General features: G+C 41.2%; 3 protein-coding genes across 5 annotated transcripts; 2 read left to right on the forward strand and 1 right to left on the reverse strand.

Moving 5' to 3' along the window:
- The first annotated feature begins 4,821 nt into the window (after positions 1–4,821).
- peb (pebbled) lies at positions 4,822–13,673 on the forward strand. Its single transcript, XM_068302125.1, is given in 6 exon segments — positions 4,822–5,369; positions 6,568–7,455; positions 7,691–8,783; positions 8,836–11,486; positions 11,488–12,891; positions 12,893–13,673. Coding segments are annotated over 5 exon segments (6,021 nt in total). The 5' UTR covers positions 4,822–5,369; positions 6,568–6,627; the 3' UTR covers positions 12,938–13,673.
- A 769-nt stretch (positions 13,674–14,442) lies between these two features.
- On the forward strand, positions 14,443–20,297 carry LOC137586608 (glutathione synthetase-like). Of its 3 annotated transcripts, none has more exons than XM_068302707.1 (7): positions 14,445–14,974; positions 15,057–15,269; positions 16,207–16,544; positions 18,915–18,957; positions 19,023–19,261; positions 19,328–19,712; positions 19,778–20,297. In XM_068302707.1, exons 1-7 carry the CDS (start codon positions 14,816–14,818, stop codon positions 20,069–20,071), a joined length of 1,671 nt encoding a protein of 556 aa, XP_068158808.1. In that variant the 5' UTR covers positions 14,445–14,815; the 3' UTR covers positions 20,072–20,297. The 3 variants fall into 3 exon arrangements, with proteins under 3 accessions (XP_068158810.1, XP_068158808.1, XP_068158809.1); XM_068302708.1 differs by lacking the exon at positions 16,207–16,544 and adding an exon at positions 18,126–18,259 and having other exon boundaries at positions 14,446–14,974; XM_068302709.1 differs by lacking the exons at positions 16,207–16,544; positions 19,328–19,712; positions 19,778–20,297 and having other exon boundaries at positions 14,443–14,974; positions 19,023–19,169.
- Positions 20,290–21,203, reverse strand: LOC137586609 (mitochondrial fission process protein 1). The gene is made up of 3 exons (XM_068302710.1): positions 20,989–21,203; positions 20,690–20,915; positions 20,290–20,604 (listed from the first exon to the last, which is right to left on the reverse strand). The coding sequence occupies exons 1-3, from the start codon at positions 21,113–21,115 to the stop codon at positions 20,442–20,444; spliced, it is 516 nt and encodes a 171-aa protein (XP_068158811.1). The 5' UTR covers positions 21,116–21,203; the 3' UTR covers positions 20,290–20,441.
- Between the last annotated feature and the right edge of the window lie 89 nt (positions 21,204–21,292).

A 21,292-nucleotide genomic window follows, 5' to 3' on the forward strand; every position in this document is an offset into this window, starting at 1 on the left:
AACTTGGCCAACAAGATATGGGGAATACGATTCTCCATACATACATACATACATATGTACATAAATTTGTTGTTGTTTTTTTTTTTTTGTAAAAGGTGCAGCTCAGTCAAGTCTTATCGCTGGATGGGCGATTCATAAGCATTTACTGGGAAACTTCAGACATTGACATTATGTAGATACACTTTAAATGAGTAAACCTGCATCCTGCAGACATTTACTCCTTCAGCTACGTCCTTTGCGTCGCGTGTATACAAATTTTGCACCATGGCACAGTGGTTCGATTTGAAAATCGAAAATCTTTCTCCAACACTAATTTGGATGTGAAATTGATGTTATGTTTTTCAACGAAATCAACCACTGTGCATCGTCGGGATAGTTTCCTTCCTTTCCCTTTCCCCTACCTGATTTTCACCTGCACGGCTCGTGTGCGCTGATGATGTTGTTATTGTTGGTGTTATTGTTATGGTTATTGACGACTGGCTAGACCTCGACAATGCCGACAATCTGATACTATTCTCCTTCTCTCTGTTGCCTAATATCTTGACTGTCTTGTCTGCCTGTCGTTTATCCCGACAAAGTCAATTGGTTTCTAATGAGCTTAGAAAATCCAATCCTTGGTGCGAAAATTCCTTACAAAAAGTACATGAAATTTCCATTTAAGAACCATCTCTCTCTCCCTCTCTCTCTCGTTTTCTATGCCATGAACTAATTAGAAAAAGAACGACAGAACGACAGAACGACAAAAACAAAACGGGGGCCCGACTTGTCTATGTTTCACCTTGTTATTACTGTGGGTACTTGTTAAACGTCATTTTTGCTTACTTATTGTTATTATTATTATTATTATTATTATTATGGTGCTCTGTGGGTATTTCACAAAAAAAGGCAAATCTATATAGCTTAATTTGTTCAACTAAGGCATTAATCGACCATAATTTTACCCTTTAAATTCCACTCGAAGAGAGAGAGGGGGGAGAAAAGGTGAATTGCCAAGTCATTGTTAACTATCATTATATCTTTTGGTCAACCTTTAAATACATAAAATGATAATGATGTGATTGATTCATTCAGTTATCGATCGAACCTTATATACCCTGAACAAAGGTTTCCTTTACTGAGCAATTGTAAACTGACTCTGACTGACGCACACATACATACATATGTACATATAACCGGCAAAAAGGCATTTGTTTAGCCGCAAAGTTTATTATTATTAAACATGCCGTTTTCGACGGGTTATATTCAGACAAACAAACACACAAATATGTACGTGTGTGTGTGTGTAGTTAGTTAGTAGAGTTGTTATTCTTTCTGAGACGCGTGGACGGAAAGAAGTGAGTGCAAAGTTTAAACAAAACAACAAATAATTCATGTTTTATGATACATAACATCGATTATATGTATGTTGGGGCCTAATATGTACTCAATTTATTGTTAGGTTTGTTGGCCTTTCTTTGGCTCCATTCAAAGGTATTTCCCAAAACAGTCTACGAATATTTGTTAATCACTTACATATTTCAAAAAATGTGCCAAAGTGCTTTGATCTACCCTTAAACTAGATCTAACTTCCCTGATCCAACAGAATCTCATTCACTCTTTCGAGAACGAATGCTTCTAACTCTATTCTATTAAATAGACTGAAATTTAGTATATAGACCTTTCTTTCTTTCCCTTTTCCTGGCTATGTAGATTTGTCATTATGGAAAATTTCGTTGTCTCTGATTCAAGTGTTTGACTTTAATGAGTATTTTGTCAAGTGTTGGAATTGATATAATGTAACACACATTCGCTTTGAACTTGTCGAGTTGTCGAGCAAATTAAAGTCATTAAAATACAAAAACAAAACAAAAAAAAAAAAAACAACATCTAATCAAAATATATGTTATAATAAGTTGAAAACAAATGAAAGTGAATTTCACACATTGTTAATAAATATTAAATGGCAAAGTAACAAAAGAAGAAAGATACACAAAACAATGGTTAAATGCTCGAATTCAAAAGCAGCAATGGCAACTCTGTTTTCATATGAATACCGTTAAGTGTCATGCGGAGGCGGCTGCGGTGGCCATCAATGGCCGCAGCGACGCCAACGGGGGCAGCTGCTGCTGCTGCTGAGAAGCGTGGGAGTTGAGTTATTGTTGTTGTTGTTGTTGGTGTTGCTTTATGCAAAGTTAAATGCTTACTAAATGCTTGCAATTAAATGTTAATGTCGCGCCTTCTTCTTTGTCTTGTTGTTGTTGTGGTTGTTGTTGCTGTCTCCATCTTCTTGCTCATCGTCTTCAGTTTGCCTCATTATCACAGCGAAATTGAAATTGAAATCGGTTTTCTCAGCTGTTTTTGTTTTGTTCATTTTGTTTTCCTTGCTTTTTTTTCTCTATTTTTTGTGCCTGCTTCTCTATGGCAAAAATGCAATTGTTACCTGGAGCCATTTTTTAATGTTTATTTAACACGCATTTGCCTTTTAATATTATATGTATGTATGTTTGTATGTTGTTAAGCGCCAGTTTCTCGGCCCCTAATGCTGTCTGTTTCTCTGCCTGCTGCCACCCACGCGCAAGCGCAGCTTGATACAGTGGAACAAAGCTATTCAAAATCAGTATCTCAGATTGATTGATTTGAAAAATGCAGCTAAAATGCAAATTTAATCATTAAAGAGAGAGAATGAGAGAGAGAGAGTGGGAAAGTATTAAGCCAAGCAAATCCCAACTCAGTGGTCAATTGGGGTCACATCTGATCTGGACATTCAAAAGACTGATAAATTGAAATCGGGTATTCAAACATAAGCTATGAATTTATATATGTACATACATACATACATACATACATATGTATGTACATATGTTTGAATGTAACTTTTCTGTCTTGGAATGAATTTCGTTATGGGTTATTCAATTTAACGACCACTGTGCGAATATTTTTCAAGTTCATTATAAATAAAACGTAAATATTATTAAATTTATACAAACAGCACCGTTGCACGTGTCGGTGAGGCAATGTGTGTGTGTGCGTAGGGGCGCGCGTGTCCATGCGTGAGTGGTAGATGTATGCGGTGTGTCTGAGCAAAGGGGGAAGGTAGATTTGTAAGTGTATTGAACTCTTACTGCATTTTTTTGCACCGCTTTTGTTTTTCGTTTGTTTTCTTTTTTACTTTTGTCTTTGTTTTCTTCTAGCCTCATGTCGCCCCCCCCATCCTACCACCATTTTGTTTATATGCGACCTGCGCTTGCGTTTTAATTTTTGTATACTCTCATTATTTACACTGGCAACACTTTTGTTATCACAATTGTTCAATTGGTCAATTGGATTTCAGATGCTGTTTCTTAATTTAGAACCAAACTCAAACCAATGTATTTATATGCATGCATTTGTACATTCGAATATGTGTCTACGTGCCATGGAGGGGGAGGAGGAGTGGCAAGCAATTGGGAGGGAGAGTGGATGGGTGTCGAGAGAGTTAAGGAAACTCAATCTAATTTGCATATTTAAGCAGCTGACGTGTTGACCCGAAGCCAATGCCGACGACGATGACGATGCCGAAGGCGGTCGGTCAACTGTAACGACGTGACGCACCCAGAGGAAAAGGGACAATACGTGGATAGCTTCTTTTACTTCCGTTTTTTCTTATTCTTTCGTTTAACATTTAATGTTTTTTTTTTTTTTTTGTCGTTGTTGGGTAGTCACTCAAGATCAAACTATTGCTATCTCCTTTTCTCTCTCTCTAACTAGCATCTACATCTTTCCATTTGTCTCTCTTTTACTCTCGTTATCCACTAGGATAAACAATATGTTTTGGCATTAACCATGACAACGGGATTTTTGTATAAAGATACATATGTACACACACACACACACATACACAGAGACATTTAGAAAAAGACATGAAACCTGCATCTGGCAAATGTAAATTCAAATTCAATTTGAAAAATGGAAACCAATTGATAAGCCAAATGGACAGGGTCTCAAATAGGAACTATTGCAGGGATTTCCCTTGCACGTTTATATAAACTACATACGAACATACGCATACATACATACATATGTATGCATACGCCATGTTGACGCCTCCTGAGAATGATGATTATACATATGTATGTACGTATGTATGGATGTATGTATATGTGGTCTTGGGGTTGGGGTGTGGATGGGGGGTCATCTGTATACAGCTCTCTTGCTCTAACATACGCATTTATACACTTACGCAAAACGACATGCGTGCACACACACACTCAAAGACACACCGAAACAGTTACATAGATACAGTGTGAGAGCATTGGTTTGAAAGAATGCGAAGGGTGATGGTGGCGGGGGGGAGAAGTCGAGTAATCCTATTTGCGCCCAAAAAATGAAACGAAAGAAAAATCCAACAAAGAAGCAGCAGCAACAGCAGCAGCAGCAGCAGCTTGAAGATTTACGTGTCGTCGTGCCGTCGTCGTCTCGGTCGTCGTCGTTGCGTCGTCGCCTGCCCCTCGTTATGCCGACGATGTGCATTTTTATCTAACCAATACCAATACCAAGGTAAAACAGCGCAGCCACCACCAACAGGCAGCAGCCGCCACACTCTTACACTCTCACACTCACACACACACGCGCGCGCATTGACGAACACACACACACACTCACACAGCGGCAGCCATTTGCGCCATGCTCTTGCTCTTGCTCTTGGCTTCTGCTCTGGCTCAGATAACTGTTCGCTCTCTCGCTCTCACTCTCTCGGTGTATGTCTTTGCGCGCGTTTGCTCATCTACTCTCAACATGCTTCCCCCGAAAGGAATGTCTATAAATACTACTTCGTATGTTGCATCTCGTCTCAGTCAAGCTTCATGTTGCGCCTCATGTGTCTCGTGTGCGCGTCAACGGCAAAAGCATCTGCAGCGGGGCGCTATTTAAAAAAGAAATAATTATAAAAATTACAAACACAAAAACACCAAAAAATAAATTCAACTCAATTTTTTTGTCCAACAAAATAAACACTGTGCATTAACTAATATATATATATATATATACATATAAATTTGGAATATCTATATACGCAAATATAGAATATAAATTTTTTTTTTTTTTTGGAAAAGCAACCAACGAAAAGTGCTTAAGAATTGAAACACAAAAAGTGTTTGAAAAGAAATCAACAAAACGAAAAATTATTTCAAATCAAATCTAACAACTAAGAATCGCATTTCTTTTGATTGTGAGTGGAAAGTGAAGTTCGAAAATCTTTACAACAACAAAACAGCAGCAACAAAATCGAAAATCAACAACGAAAATCGGAGAATAACCAATTCCAACAAGAAATATCGCTAAATAGGAACAAACAAATTTATTTTGTTTTGTTTTTGGAAATGCCGTCGCAACTCTTAGAAATTAAAAAAAAGGTAAATATTTTAGTTGTCCATTCTAAAGTTATAGTTAGTGAATGAAACTAAAACACTAAAACGCATGGATTAACAGAGGACTATTAGCCATTAGCTTTATTTTGGAGTTATCTATGGTGATAACTAATCAAATAGGTCAAACTTTTAGGGGAAAAAAGGGTTGTATTTCTGGGAATGTTCTTTCGACAAGTCAACAAGGTGAGGTCAAAAGCGTTTTGACCCTTGTCACGGCAAGGGGTTGGTGGTCGGTTGCAGATTGTGTCAACTAGAATTGACCCTTTTTGATGCCCCGATTTGAAGTTTATTTGGGTTAATGTTAAAGTGATCTAACCGTAAATTTCATTCATAAGTTTTGCAATTGCTGGGCCGGGTGAGCTGAGCTGAGGTGAGGGGTGAGCAAGGTTGGAGGTTAGAAGGGATGGACTAGACGATGGACGGTTGGCCGCTTATGACTCATTAATATTAGCGAAATTAAAATCAGTCAACCAAAAAAAAAAAAAAAACCTTTTTTTCTCTTCTTTTTTTTGTTGGTTTCTCATTTTGGTTATCAAGAGAATTTATACTAAAAAAAAAAAAAGTTTTCCTCTTACATTTTTTTTGCTGCTCTTTTTGGGGGGATTTGCGAAAAGATAAGAACACATTTTTTACAACTCTCTGTTGACTCTGTCTCACTCTAGCAATAACTGATAAGGAATAGATAAGAAATCGATATATATGTATGCAAGTATTTGAGTGTGTGGGTGAGTGTATGTGTGTGTGTTTGTAGGTAGAAATTTTTTTCAGCTGCAATTGCAAGCAAATGTTATTTGGATTTAAGGGGTTGGGGAGGGGGACAAAGATGTTGGTGGAGCTGGGTAAAGAGTGTGGGGGGGTGGTGGAATTTGGCTTCTTTAGATCGTGTTTTGGGTTTATTTTCTTTTAGGTTTGTTTACTTTAGCATTTCGTCTCATGTAACAACGATCAGCTGTTTGTACTACTTTTCCTTTTTTTGTTATTTACTTATGACTTCAAAGAAGAGAACAAAAGAAATTCCAGCACAAAGAAAATAGAAGACGACAAACAAATAAACATTTGAGAGATTTGCAATTGATTTTCGCTTAACATCAAAAATTTGAATAACTTGCCCTTAACTTAATTTGACACATTTTTCTCTCTCTCTCTCTCTCTTGTCCTTTCTCTGTGTGTTTGCTTCTTTTAGTTAGTCGATAAACTCGATCTCAATTTGTAACACAAATACCAAGAAACAACAACAACGAAAATGCTAGCAACAACAACATCCACTGATATGGAACGTCAACGTAGAGATTCCACAACCTCAGAATCCTCATTGGAACATCTTGATCTTGGCCGCACACCAAAGAAACTAAGCAGCGCCAGGGGAGCGCTGCAGCCAACCTCAACGCCACACACTGCAACAGCCACAGCAGCAGCAGCAACAACAGCAACATCCCGTAAACGCAAACTGCGGCAACAGCAACAACAGCAGCAGCAGCAGCAACATGATTTACTCTCACTCTCCGAGGATGAAGAAGATGCCGAGGAGGAGTCTGCACCAACAATTGCCAATGCTGCTGCAGCGCAGCAACGCCCACGCCATAGCCATAAGCAGCGACGCAACGGCTCTGTTGCCGCCGCAGCCAGCGCCAGCATTGTAATCGATGGCCCAGCCGATGCCAATTCACTGCGCAAGAAATTTCGCTTGAACCACAGCAACAGCAGCAGTCTAATCAATGGTGAACTATCCGAGTCGGGTTTCGTCGATGGCAGCGCACACAGCGGCTATCTAATTGGCAATAGTCATGCCTCTGCCGTTATTAGTGCTGCTGCTGCCGCCGTCAGCAATAGCAGCAACAGCAGCAGCAGCAACAGCAGCAACCAAAGCCACAACAGCAGCAGCTCGGGCTCCTCTTCGCCTCAAGGCCTTTGCATGTCATCGTCCAGTGCTGGCGGCGATGAGCACATGAAATATCTATGCCCCATCTGTGAGGTTGTCTCGGCCACGCCCCATGAGTTTACCAATCACATCCGATGTCATAATTATGCCAATGGCGATACCGAAAATTTCACCTGTCGCATTTGCTCCAAGGTAAGTCATGATCAAACACACAAAAACAATAACAAAAATGCCTACTGAATGAATATAACATTAGAAGACATGACAATGTTCGGTCCTGATTGTCCTGATCACAATTGCATACCTTAAGGGATGGGGGGTTAGAATTCCCTTAACAACCCTTCAACGGTTTATTAATATTCTTTCTTCACCTTGCCTAACAATAGAGGTAACAAATTTGTTTTCTTTTTCTCTTTGGTGCTTTTAGGTACTATCCTCAGCCTCATCTTTGGATAGGCATGTTCTGGTACATACAGGTGAACGACCCTTTAATTGTCGCTACTGCCACCTGACATTTACCACAAATGGTAATATGCATCGTCATATGCGTACACACAAGCAACATCAAACGGCAGCGGCAGCAGCAGCAGCAGGTGGTGCCGGCAGCAATACATCATCCCTGACGGCACAGCAAAGACGCCAACAACAACAGCAGCAGCAGCAGCAACAACAACAGCAGCAGCAGCAGCAGCAACAACAACAACAGCAACACCAAACAAAACATCAGCAAAAGCAACAAAATTCATTGATTGCTGATGTCAATTCTGGTAGCTATGAAAGTGATGCTAGTTGCTCCACAGAAATGTCCAGTAATCGAAGCCAAAGCAGCAATCATAGCCACAGCCAAAGTAGCAACAACAACAACAACAACAATAATAATAATAATAACAATAATATTAAAATTACAAACAATAACCAACAAGAGCGCATCAAGGAGGAGCAAATGGATGTGGAGGATGAGCAAGTAGACGAAGAAGCAGCTGTCGTAATGGACGAATTGCCGATATTAAAACAAAAACGTCGCCTAAAGACGACAATTAATAATAATAATATAATAAACGATGATCACGATGATGACGACGCAGCGCCACTGGATGCCGATGTGGATGGAGATGTGGATGATGATGAGGATGAAGATGATATTAATGGCGATCGGCAAACAGAAGTGGAAGTATCCATCACTAGTACACCAGATGTGGCCGCTCTATTGGCTGGCGCCTCGAGATCAGCATCACCCACAACTCCACTGATAAGTTGTCCCGTCTGTTTATCCGAATTCGAATCCCTGCCCAGTTTATGCCAACATTTGGACCAACAACATTCCGATATATTGGCCAAATGTCGTGAGTGTGAAGTCATCTTTTCGAGTCACAAGCAACTACAGAAACATTGCTGTCGTGGTGGTTCGTCGTCCAGTGGTTTGCCGCCCCTCCTAAGAGCCAGTAGCTCACCATTGCATGGCGAACAAGAGGATGACGACGACGTCGACCGCGATGATGATGATGATCGGGAGATGAGACGTGATGGGATGGACACTGACCATCGCGACGAAGTCAAGGTGGAAAAAGGAAGCCGAAGCGGAGGCTAAACAGCGTGACGATTTCTTTCATCATTTGTATTTGAAGAGCAAGACCGAACATGCCCACATGTCCGAGGATAACAATGAGTTGGCCACGTCGCCACCATCGCCCATAAAGCATGAGCCGAATGATAGCAAAGATTTGGCCGATATACAAAGCATCTTGAACATGACCAGCTCCAGTTGCACATCCAGTTTTCTGCGCAACTTTGAGCAATCGGTCAACACGCCATGCTCGTCGAGTCAATACAGTCTGGATGGCCGGGATCAGGAGGAGGAGGCCCAAGACGTCTTTACCTCGGAGTTCCGTCGCATGAAATTGCGTGGCGAATTCCCCTGCAAGCTATGTGCGGCAGTTTTCCCCAACTTGCGTGCCCTCAAGGGACACAATCGAGTGCATTTGGGTGCTGTTGGACCCGCTGGTCCCTTCCGTTGCAACATGTGTCCCTATGCCGTGTGCGACAAGGCCGCCCTGGTGCGGCACATGCGTACCCATAATGGAGATCGTCCGTATGAGTGTGCCGTCTGCAATTATGCCTTCACCACCAAGGCGAATTGTGAGCGCCATCTGAGGAATCGTCATGGCAAGACCAGTCGTGAGGATGTCAAACGTGCCATTGTCTACCATCCGGCCGAGGATGCCAGTTGCGGTGAGGGTGAGGGTAAATTGCGTTCAAATGACACCGATGAGAGCTATCGTTCGGCATCACCGCCGCCGCAGGAGGTGACTGCTGCCTCCCAATTGAAGCATATGCTGATGAACGATGGCCCAGGAGTGACGCAAAGTGTGCAACCGCCGCCACTTAAGATCCAAGTCAAGAGCCTGGATCAGTTGGTGGAGAAGCAAACACCCGCCATTAAGGCGACACCATCGCCAGCAGCAAGTGCTATTGATCTCTCAATGGATGTGCTAGATCTCAGCAAGAAGCCATCTTCACATGCCACAGCAACCGCAGCAGCAGCAGCAACCACCACTACATTGCCAATATCTTCGCCAATTAACAATGATCTAGCCGATCAGCAACGTCAACAGCAACAGCAGCAGCAGCAACAACAACAACAACAATTGCAACTGCTAGCCCAACAGCAACTGTTTGGACAAAATGATGCTGCCTCACAATATATGCAGCAACTATTCCGCAATCTAATGTTTCAACAATCCTCTGGATTTCCCTTCTTTAACTTCATGACACCACCAGTTCCGCCGCCACCATCAACATCGTCGGCTGGCTCAGTCGTTGGAGAGAAATTGCCACCGTCAAGTGCCATGCAACAGCAGCAGCAGCAGCAACAACAAATGAGCCCCTCGAGCAATCGACTATCTCTGCTGCCCGGTGGACCAGTCAAAATGGTCATCAAGAATGGTGTCCTAATGCCCAAGCAGAAGCAACGTCGCTATCGCACCGAACGTCCCTTCGCCTGTGAGCATTGCTCGGCGAGATTTACATTGCGTTCGAATATGGAGCGACATGTGAAGCAGCAACATCCGCAATTCTATGCCCAGCGCCAGCGAAGTGGCCATCATGTGATGCGAGGACGTGGCGCAGCAGCGGCCGCCCAAGCCGCAGCTGCCGCGGCAGCAGCAGCAGCCCAGGCCCATCACCAGCAGCAGCCGCCCCATCACCATCATCATCATCAGCAGCAGGCCCAACATCATCATCAACATCATCAGGGGCATGGACAAGGTTTGGTCACTCCCATTTCGGAGCAGGTGAAATATGCCATATTGGCCCAACAATTGAAGGCGCACAAGAACACGGATTTGCTGCAACAGGCATTGGCCCATGGATCGAGCAGTGTGGCAGCAGCAGCGGCCGCTTCTTCTCACTTGATGAACTTCAATTATGCCCTGGCCAATGGGAATGCCAATGTCAATGGCAACAGTAATGGAAATGCTCATGGAAATGGTCATAGTTTGGCCATTGACGATGATGAGCCAAAGCTAATCATTGATGAAGACGAGGCAGAGGCTGAAAATGAAGCAGAGCCCGAACCCGATGATGATTTCGATGAGGATGATGACGATGAGGACGAGGATGTGGGTGCCGATGATGACGAGGACGATGACCATGATGTGGTAGCAGCCGCAGCTCACGATGTGGATATGGACAAAAAACTGGTGGTTATTGTGGATGATGAGCAGCAATCGCATGGCAAAGATTTGCCACAAACCATTGAGAACATGGCCAGCAACGAGGCAGCCAAAAAGGTGGCCGAAACCATTTTAGAGCAGGCCATCAAAGCTGGCAAACCCATAAGCCAAGAGGTGGAACCAGCTTCCCCTACAGTTGCCAGTAGTCATCAGGCGCCATCCTCAATGAAGTCGATGATTGCTCAAGTCGAGTCCGTGGCCAAGTCACTGAAAGATGTGGCCAGTTCACCATTCAATAAAGATGAATCTCCACTCTCCGATTTGGTGCCGGTGTCCAAACTAGTGGACAATGCCACAAGCAATCAATCGATGCAAAGTTTCACCAGTTATTTTCGCCCCAGCGATGTGGCCAATCACATGGAGCAGAGCGACGAGGAGGGTCTCGTTGCCTCGGGCAGTGCCAGCGAAAGTAACAACTCCGGCACCGAAGACGTCACCAGCAGCAGTAGCAGTGGCCAAGAGCCTAAGAAGAAATCCGCCTACAGCTTGGCCCCCCAATCGTGTCTCGTGTCCCTATTGCCAACGTATGTTCCCCTGGAGCAGTTCCCTGAGAAGGCACATTTTGACCCACACCGGGCAGAAGCCTTTCAAATGCTCTCACTGCCCATTGCTCTTTACCACCAAGAGCAATTGTGATCGCCATTTGTTGAGGAAGCATGGCAATGTCGAATCGGCCATGTCCGTGTATGTGCCCACCGAGGATGTGAGTGAACCGATACCAGTGCCCAAATCAGTGGAAGAAATCGAATTGGAGGAACAGCGCAAGCGTCAAGAGGCCGAGCGTGAGAAGGCCGAATTGGAACGAGAGCGCGAGCGAGAGCGTGAACTTGAGCGTGAGCGAGAACGTGAAAGGCAATTGGAGCGAGAGAGGGAAAAGGAGCGAGAACGTGAGCGTGAACGAGAATTGGAATTGGAGCGAGAGCAGCAATTAATGCAACAATTGGCTGCCGCTGCTCAATTAACTCAGCAAATGGCCGTGGCTGCCTCATCGTCTGCAGCAGCAGCAGCCGCTGCAGCGGTGGCTGCCGCAACTTCAGCGAGTAACGAGTTGGCCAATGGCGATTTGCCCTTCAAGTGCCATCTGTGCGAATGTTCGTTCAGCGAGCGTTTACAGTGCTTGGATCACATCAAACAAGCGCATGCCCATGAATTTGCCTTGCTTTTGGCCAAGGGAGCTATCGAAACGGAAGAACCAACCCAGGGCGGAAACGCAGCAGTGCAGCCAACTGCTCCCCAATCCGATGATGAAGGATCTTTGGGTATGGCGGGCAATGGTCGTGGGGCTTCTGGTAAATATCCCGATTATAGCAATCGCAAAGTGATTTGCGCTTTTTGTGTTCGTCGCTTCTGGTCCACTGAGGATTTGCGTCGTCATATGCGGACCCATTCGGGTGAGAGGCCCTTTCAGTGTGAGATTTGCCTGCGCAAGTTCACATTGAAGCATAGCATGTTGCGGCACATGAAGAAACATAGTGGACGTTCCCACAATGCTGGTGAGATGCAAGGTGGTTCCGATTGTTCGGATGATGAGCAAATTATGACAGCACCAACAACAACAACAACTACACCACCATCTACACCTCTGCCCAATAATAACAATAATAATTGTCACACCAACAACAACAATAACACTACAAACAACAACAACAATAATAACACAAACAATAATAACAACAAACTAGGACTACGTCTACCAAAATTGCATGAGCTACTGGACAAGGCCAACGAGTGGCGAGCCAGCCGTTTGGGCGAGCACAAAGAGAATTTGGGCGAGCAACAACACCGTGCAACAACACCGGGAGCAACTCCATCTGCTGTGGCTGGTTCAACCGATCTCATTGGCAATCTATTGGGCATCAGCGACCAGGGTATATTGAATAAACTGCTCTCGTCCGCCGATGAGGCAGCCAAATTTCTGGGAGTGGACAAGTAAAATGACGTAGAATATGATTAACGAATCAATGTTCTATATATATTTATCTATATCTGTATACCAAAGCGTAGTTTTCTTACTATTTTTTTTCTAAGAAATTTGGTTTAAAGAAACTTTTTTTTCAAAATATTTTTTACTGGCGGTGTAACCGACTAGCGTGTAGTAAGTAGCGAGTAGCAAGTAGCGAGTAGTTGGTAGCGAGAGCAAAAATATGTAGTTAACATGGAGAAGGAGAAATGTTAACTACAAAATCAAAATTAGCAAACAATTTGAATCTATATATAAGTGAATTTTTTTCTACTCTTTTTTTTACCTATCATATACATTAAGCATAAGCATCATATTTCTAGCTATACTATTTACATACAACGAGAGCACATATAGTTTTACCACAACAGAAAAAGACTTGAGTTTAAATTGAAATGTAAAGAAAATGAATTGTACATTAAATGAGGCCTTCGAAACCGCAGTGTGGCTTAAATATTTTAGTTTTAAGCTATGTAGAAATATACATATATAGATATATCGATCTATGTATGTGTGAGTATGCCTGATAGACGAAAATGTAGTCTGTATAATTTTTTTTATTTTTTTTTTTTTGGAATGAACATTTTTAAAATTATAATAAATTTAGTCAATTTTTTACAGCAATAACCAAAGCATTTTTACAAATATAATCAAATAAAATAGTAAAAACGAAACGAAATATTCCCGACTTTCCCCCACCCCAACACCTTTCCCAAAAATAGCACATACACATATATCAAATTATATATATATATACATTTACTCAGTATCAACTATTTATAATGTGGAACAAAGCAAAAATGACAACAACAACAAAAAAAGACAAAAAAAATCATTAACAAATTATTGAACAAATTACACAATATATAAATATATATATATATATATGTAGGTATATACTACTTAGCGTTTATTTAAATGTACTTAAAATAAAACAAAACAAAACATCAACAAATGTAAAACAAAATGCAACAACAAAAACAACAAAAAAAATCAAAAAAAAAAGAAATGAAACCTGAAAATAAATACAAGAAACAAAAAGGCGAAGACATTCAGCTTAAACACTGTTGTCAGAAGCCAAATTGTACCGATGCCTAAAAAAAAAAAAAAACAATTTAAATGTATTTTTATTCAATTGGAAAAATGTATTGTACATTTTCTAACATATCGACCATATCGACCATATCGACTTCCCATGCTGATCAAAAATATATATACTTTGTGGGTCAACCCCCACAATATTTTAAATAAAATTTGAATTTCCCACACTTGGCGCATTCGCTCAGACCTATCGGTTAGTCGATATTATCGGAACAAAGCCTATCGGTTAGTCGATATTATCGGAGCAAAGCCTATCGGTTAATCGACATTATCGGAGCAAAGCCTATCGGTTAATCGACATTATCGGAGCAAAACCTATCGGTTCCAAGGCGAATATTCACTTTTTACGGCGAATATGGCGGCGTCAGCAATAAATGAAATGTTTTCGCCATCTGGCAACTCTATTTGACTCCCCCGTATTTACTTAATTTACTTTGTTTTTATTAAATGTTTTTATTTTCATTGGATTACTTTTATTTAAATGTCAAACTAAATTAAATTGCAAAACGAAATTTAAAGTGCAGAACAACCAACTTGAGGGCTAAGCAGAAGAGTTCAAAAATACATATATAAATAATTGATAAGAACGTGACACCTGGAACTGTGACACCTGAGTTGTCACCCCCACACTCGGGCAAAAACAGCTGATACTGTACTTCAAAAACGTTTCAATCGAATCAGAGACACCATCTCGGCAACAGCAGCATTCCGTCCGCATTCGCAGCTCAATAAAAGAAAAAAAAGAATCAAACTCTGAATCATGTCCAGCGAAGCCTCAACGCCGGTTCTGAGAGGCTGCATTAAACTGCCCCTAGAAGAAGATGAACTGCTGGAGATAACAGCCAAGGCCAAGGATTATGCCCTAATGCATGGAGCAGCGATGCGATCGAAAACCGATTTCAGTCCAGACACATTAAATGTAAGTAACGCAAGACAACCCTTGAGCCCACTCGTCATTGATGGAGGAATGGAATGTATTGAAATTGTTTTTTTTTTTGCAGTTTGCTCCTTTTCTGTTGGTCCCATCATCGTTTCCCCGCAAGGAATTCGAAAAGGCAGTGGCCCTGCAGCCAATTATCAATCGCTTAATGCACAATGTGGCCCATGATGAGGAGTTCATAACCACCACATTGGCGGAGACAATAAAAGTCGATGAATTCACAGCAAATCTGTTTAATATCTACCGCAAAGTGTTGGCCCATGGTTTTACTCAGGTGAGATGCAATTCTAGACAATGGCAAAAAAAACACAACCACTCCCCTCTCTTAAAAAAGAAAAGGCACACTATAGAAGGCGAAAGGCAGATAAAAAAGAAAAGAAAAAAAGGAGAAGGAGATGATGCTTAAATGATTGAACACCATTTTTTTGCCATCACACCTTAACCACTTCATAACCCATCATTCCTCATTCCTACCCACATCCTCTTCAGCTGGCTCATTCTCATATCTAATCGCTCTTGCATTAGGCGCGCGCATTTCGTTGTTTTCTCAAATTTATAATATACATAAATGATTACAACATAGGCATTTAGTTAATATTAATTTTCGCCATTTGTTAAACATTTATTTTATTTAATCTTATCGTGGCTAAAATGTATAGCCCAGCTAGAATCGTCGTTCTCTTCATAAATCGCATTCATTAAATGATTTATATGTGGAGGATGCTTAAACGAATCTTATCTCGAGTCCATATACATATAGGGAATATATATTTCTATTCAGGGTTACGAGTGGTTAAGCAGCAGCAGCAGCTGATTCAATTTTACTAAAAACTAATCAATGTTTGCCGTTAATGTTGTTATTGTGATTATTAAGTATTATTATTGTTGTTGTTGTTGTTGGTTTTCACGCTAACTCGATTAGTTTTTATTTCACTGCCATTATGGATTGGATTGAATGGAATAATTAAGAAATTGGTCAAACGATATGGCCAATTCCATGTAAAATTCGAAACACTCCCAATCCATAATGGTTTGAAGAGCAGACATGAAAAAAAAAAACAAAAATGTTTCTTTCTTCGTTTTCCAAATTTACATCATCATATTATTACATGGCTATATAAATCTATACATTAAATTTTATAAAACCGCCTTAAAAAAAAAACAAACCGAAAACCCCAAAAAAAAAAAAAACAAAAAAATACAAACCAAAGCGCGTTTCATTGGGCATGCTGCGTAGCGATCTAATGTTGGAATCTGACTGTCCAGAGCTATCAATGAACATCCTGCAACAAAACGAAGATGCAACGGTAGCAGGAGCAGCAGCAGCAGCAGCAAAGGATAAGGAAGAGAGGGAGGCAATGGAGGCAGCGGATGTAAAGGCGGAAGTATATTTTAATCAAACAACAACCAAGTGCAAACCGAAAATCAAATGCAAGGATCGTCATGCTAATGTCAAACAATCGGCATATTGCTGCTGGAAACAAGTCGAGATCAATACAATAGCTTCAGGTTTTGGCCATTTGGGACCAGCAAGTAAAACCATACAAAGGTGCTGTCCTCTCTCCTCCTCCTCTATCTTCTCTCTCTCTTTTTCACACCCAAACACAAACATACTCATATATGTATACATATTCTATTAAATATCTTTCTCTCCTCGATCATATTCCTTTTTTCCACCCACATAATATCATGATACTTTGCCTTCTTTACCAAGCCTAACACTCCAACACCCATACACACACACACACACACATACATAATGAATGCAAGGACTCTTAAGACTAATGATTCATTTTAACCCAAGACATCCAAGGATATTTCATACATGTCGATTAAAATAATATACTAAAACGAACTACCTCAAAATTCCCACCTCTCAGATTAGTTAGAGGAAATTGAAATGTTTTAGATGTCCTCTTTGGTGTGTGTGTGCGTGTGTATGGGTGGGTGTGTTGTTCCCATACAACTATATATATACATATATCCCCAATATAAAAGTAGCGCAATTTTTGTATGTTTTTAGCCTCTTGGTCTGTGTTATGTTCTTTATTATCTATCCATCCATATGTATATATGGGATATAGATATGTACATATGTATGATCTTTGTTTCGTTATTGTAGTTTCTTTTGATTTTTTTGCTTAATCACTACTACTATATGCCGCTCGTCGAATGCTGATATTTGCCTGAACGTCTCCCGACCGACCGTACGCCCGCCCGCCCGCCTGAGCCTCTACCTACCTACCTGCCTGCCTGCCTGTCTGCCTGTCATCCCGCCTAACCATCACAACAACTTAATAATTAAAACATATTTCTCACCTTACGCTCTATCTCCCTCGCTCTCTCTCTCTCTATATTATCTACACCGATATATCTATCTATCTTGTGTCTCTATCTATGCATTCATCGTATCATTCATTTATCTTTTTGTTTGTTTGTTTGTTTTTTTTTTTTCGCCAGATAAGAATCGAATTAAGTTCTTCTCATTTTATTTAAACAAATTGCGAAATGCTCGCTTATCGCTAAAGCCGTTCTAGCATGCTCTCGATTACTATGATTCATATTCTTGAATTGCATATTTCAATTCGTATCGCATACACATTTCACTTTGTCTATAAGCGTTTGAGTGTCCTAATTCACTTGTTCATTGAATCAATTCTGAGTCGATGATCAATTGAATAAGTCAAGTTATTCATTCCTTAAATTAATATTCAACCAACTAACTACATATCATTCAGAATAGACAGGATAATGATGAATCAGGACGAAGAAGAAGATGGTGTTAGCACCGTTAGTTTGTTTCATACCAATCATACTTTCATCGCTTTCTCATGATCAATTTTTGCTGTCTCTTTCTCTCTCTCTCTTTCTATCACCCTTAATGAAAGCCTGTGAATGGTGTAAGGAGAACAATTGTTTTTCGTTTTTAATGATTTTTCAGTTAATTTTTAATTTCATATTTTCCTTTTTTAGTTTTTTGTTTTGTTGTGATGCTTCATTTTTGGTTTGGCTGTTTGGGTAAAACCATTAGTTTAAGGGGGGCACGGGGGATAATGTACATGAATATACCATACTTGTATTTGCTGTACAAACTATAGACATAATGTATAATGATCAATAATTATTGCAGGCTTATAGCATCGGTCTATTACGTTCTGACTATTTGGCTCACTTGTACGAGGGCTGTGCAATAAAGCAGGTTGAAATCAACACGATTGCCTCCAGTTTCGGTGGCATTGCTACACACTTGGTGCCTCTGCAGAAGTATTAAGCCCTATCTTCTATCTCTCTCTCTCTCTCTTACTCACTCATTCTTAATTCTCTCTCTCTCTCTCTCTACCGCACACACACCCACACAAACACATCAATGCACAATCTCTCTTAATTGCTCTCTCTCTCTGTTACTCATATGACCATGCACTGCACTCTTGTAATTTTCTCATTAGTTAATTAGAATTACCGTTACCAAAAGATTAAAACAAAAAAAAAGCCCCGTTAACATCCTCTCATTGAGTAAAGGATTCGATTAATCCTGACTTATGCATGCCAATATATCACTCTCTCGCTCTCACTCTGTTGTCTCTCACACACTTTCTTAATGGTTATGGCTATGAGCCTCTCCCTTTCTCCGCACACACACACACATACACACACACGCACACACTTACACCTACAATTCCTTATCCTGCCCTCTCCCCCCTTGTTAAATCCCTAAACCCTGATGTTTTTATATATATATGTATATATATTCAACTAACTATAACTCCACCCACAAAACTCCCACCCACCCAAAACTATGTTGTTTGTTTCCTGTTTTGTTGCTTGTTTGTTAACTCCTTTTTTTGGGTTCCTTTATTGAATATTATTAATCGTGTTAAATCTCTTCCTTTTATCCTGCTCTTCTGTTCACCTTGTTTAGCTTTGTGCTGAGCGAACTTGGACATGCGGAAAAGTTGAAAAATGTGAGTTGGTCTGAATCTCGGATGCATCGTGTCGTGGCCTAATTCCTCTATTTCCTTCTCTGCAGATGCCCAAAAATAATGCCCTAGCTGGTCTCTGTGATGGCATGGTCAAAGCATGGGATATCTATGGAAAACCCAAGGCTGTCATCCTATTCATTATTGAGGATGTATCCTACAATATTTGCGATCAACGTTTCCATGAGTTTTACATCAGAGAGACATATCCGCATATTAAGGTCTTGCGTCGCACCCTAACCGAAGTTCATCGTGAGGGTAAACTGGGACAAAGCAAAGAGTTGTTATTGTAAGTTCTCGGATTGGTGGTCCCGACGCCATAGTGTTATCTCTCTCTCACCCTACTTCTTTTCAGGGGCCCTCATGAGGTGGCTGTCATATATTTTCGTGCTGGCTACGAGCCTGGCCATTATCATTCGCAGGATGAATGGGATGCTCGGTATTTGATGGAAACCTCACTGGCCATCAAAAGCCCATCGATTCAATATCATTTGGCTGGAACGAAGAAAGTGCAACAGGCGTTGGCTCAACCCTCAGTATTGGAGCGATTCATCAATGATCCCGAGGAGATAAAGGCTGTGGGTAAAATATTTACCGGACTCTATTCCCTGGATGATAATGATGCCGGCAATGCCAGCTATGAGATGGCTTTGCGTACACCAGAGAAGTTTGTACTTAAGCCCCAACGTGAGGGTGGTGGCAATAATGTTTATGGTGTGGATATACCCGATGCTCTGAAGGTAAACCCATTCCGGAGATGTGTCCATCACATGAGTTGCCCGTCTAACCCTTTTTGCAATTGCAGCGCATGACACGAGTGGAACGTTCAGCATGGATTTTAATGGACTTGATACATCCGCCATTGACCAAGGGGTATATGGTGCGTCCGGGTGGTGAGATGCCTCCACCTATAGTGGATATGGTATCTGAATTGGGTATATTCGGTGTAGTAATCGGTGATGCGGACAATATAGTCCATAATTATCAGGCGGGACATATGCTGCGCACTAAATTATCCACTGCCAATGAGGGAGGCGTGGCCGCTGGTTTGGGCGCCCTAGATAGTCCCTATTTAATTGATAGTGACAATGAAGATTGAGAGTTCTGGGTTTTGATGATCCAAAAACAAAACGGCATTCCAATGTTGCCTAAATTGTATAAAATACCGCAAACAAATTAAATGTTCACCCCGACCCCTACCCCTACCCCCACCAGCCAATCACCCATTCCCCAAGAATTGCTTTATATTTTTCTACACCCAATTAACAAGCTTGTGTACACAAACAGTTTTTTCTATTGCAATAATAAATGTAAATACCAAAGTATTCAAGATTTTATTGTTTAGTTAAAACAAGCATTAAATGTAATAATAATACAACTAGCACCGATCTATATACATACGTATATATGTACACAAAGAAGAAGGATTTGGCCAATTTGTCTTCCTCTTGCCAAAAAGGTATTCTGTTCTACCGCACAACCTTGCGAAAAGTGGCGTCCATTACACGATCTACCAGACTATCAATGGGATGAATTATCAGTGGTATACTGGCCAAGCCGATCAATGTGGGCAATGTTTTGAGCACACCCACTGGAGCCTTGCTCAACAGACTTTTGCTGGCCCATGTGATCCTGTCGAATGGATAATTGAGAATATCAAGATGATGATGATGATAATGATGACATAATATGCCGCTCCCCACTCTGACATACATACCTATTGATAACGAGCCCTGGTATAATCACAGATGCCATCATTTGCCAAGTAAAGACATCGGCTGCCACCATGGCCACCTCTCGATGACTGGATCCAGTCATTTGTTGACGCAAAGACTTGTCAAATGTATCCGTGCACACATAACCAATGGCCATGCCATAGGAAGCAGCTACCAGAGATTTGGGGACCAGAGGACGAAAGGCTTCGCCTATCTCATTGCTATAACCTGTGAGGCAGACAAATTCCTCCAACTGCTTAGATCATCAATGGCATCATCGGAATTGCAAATGCCTATTTACCCATGTAACGTATAAATGTATCACGATATATATCCAATTCCTTGGTGGGCACCTGATGTATAGATGCCACCTCATCTATGGGTGGCGTTGATGTGGTCGTCGTCGTTTGGGTTTGTGCATTAACCATGGCTTCGAATAAAAACAAAACAAAAACAGCACAACACAAATTGACTAATTTATGAAATTGTCAGCTGTTCCATAAGCTGTTCAGGTTGCCAGTGTTGAGCAGATAAAACAAGCAGTGATGCCAACCATCATTTAGCTTTCTTTGACTGCTTTACTAAACTAAATTTACTGCTCAATA

The sequence above is a fragment of the Drosophila tropicalis genome, unplaced genomic scaffold (assembly GCF_018151085.1).
Source record: "Drosophila tropicalis isolate 14030-0801.00 unplaced genomic scaffold, ASM1815108v1 contig_158, whole genome shotgun sequence".
In the NCBI taxonomy this organism is placed as follows: domain Eukaryota; kingdom Metazoa; phylum Arthropoda; class Insecta; order Diptera; family Drosophilidae; genus Drosophila; species Drosophila tropicalis.

Excerpts from the sequence above, each read along its gene's own strand:
- LOC137586608 (XM_068302707.1), top strand. The coding sequence starts at position 14,816 with ATGTCCAGCGAAGCCTCAACGCCGGTTCTGAGAGGCTGCATTAAACTG. Across the intron at positions 14,975-15,056 it reads TCAGTCCAGACACATTAAAT|TTTGCTCCTTTTCTGTTGGT; the intron begins GTAAGTAACGCA and ends TTTTTTTTGCAG. Across the intron at positions 19,262-19,327 it reads CAAAGCAAAGAGTTGTTATT|GGGCCCTCATGAGGTGGCTG; the intron begins GTAAGTTCTCGG and ends ACTTCTTTTCAG.
- LOC137586609 (XM_068302710.1), bottom strand. The coding sequence starts at position 21,115 with ATGGTTAATGCACAAACCCAAACGACGACGACCACATCAACGCCACCC. Across the intron at positions 20,916-20,988 it reads TACATTTATACGTTACATGG|GTTATAGCAATGAGATAGGC; the intron begins GTAAATAGGCAT and ends TCTGCCTCACAG. Across the intron at positions 20,605-20,689 it reads CCAGGGCTCGTTATCAATAG|GATCACATGGGCCAGCAAAA; the intron begins GTATGTATGTCA and ends TCCATTCGACAG.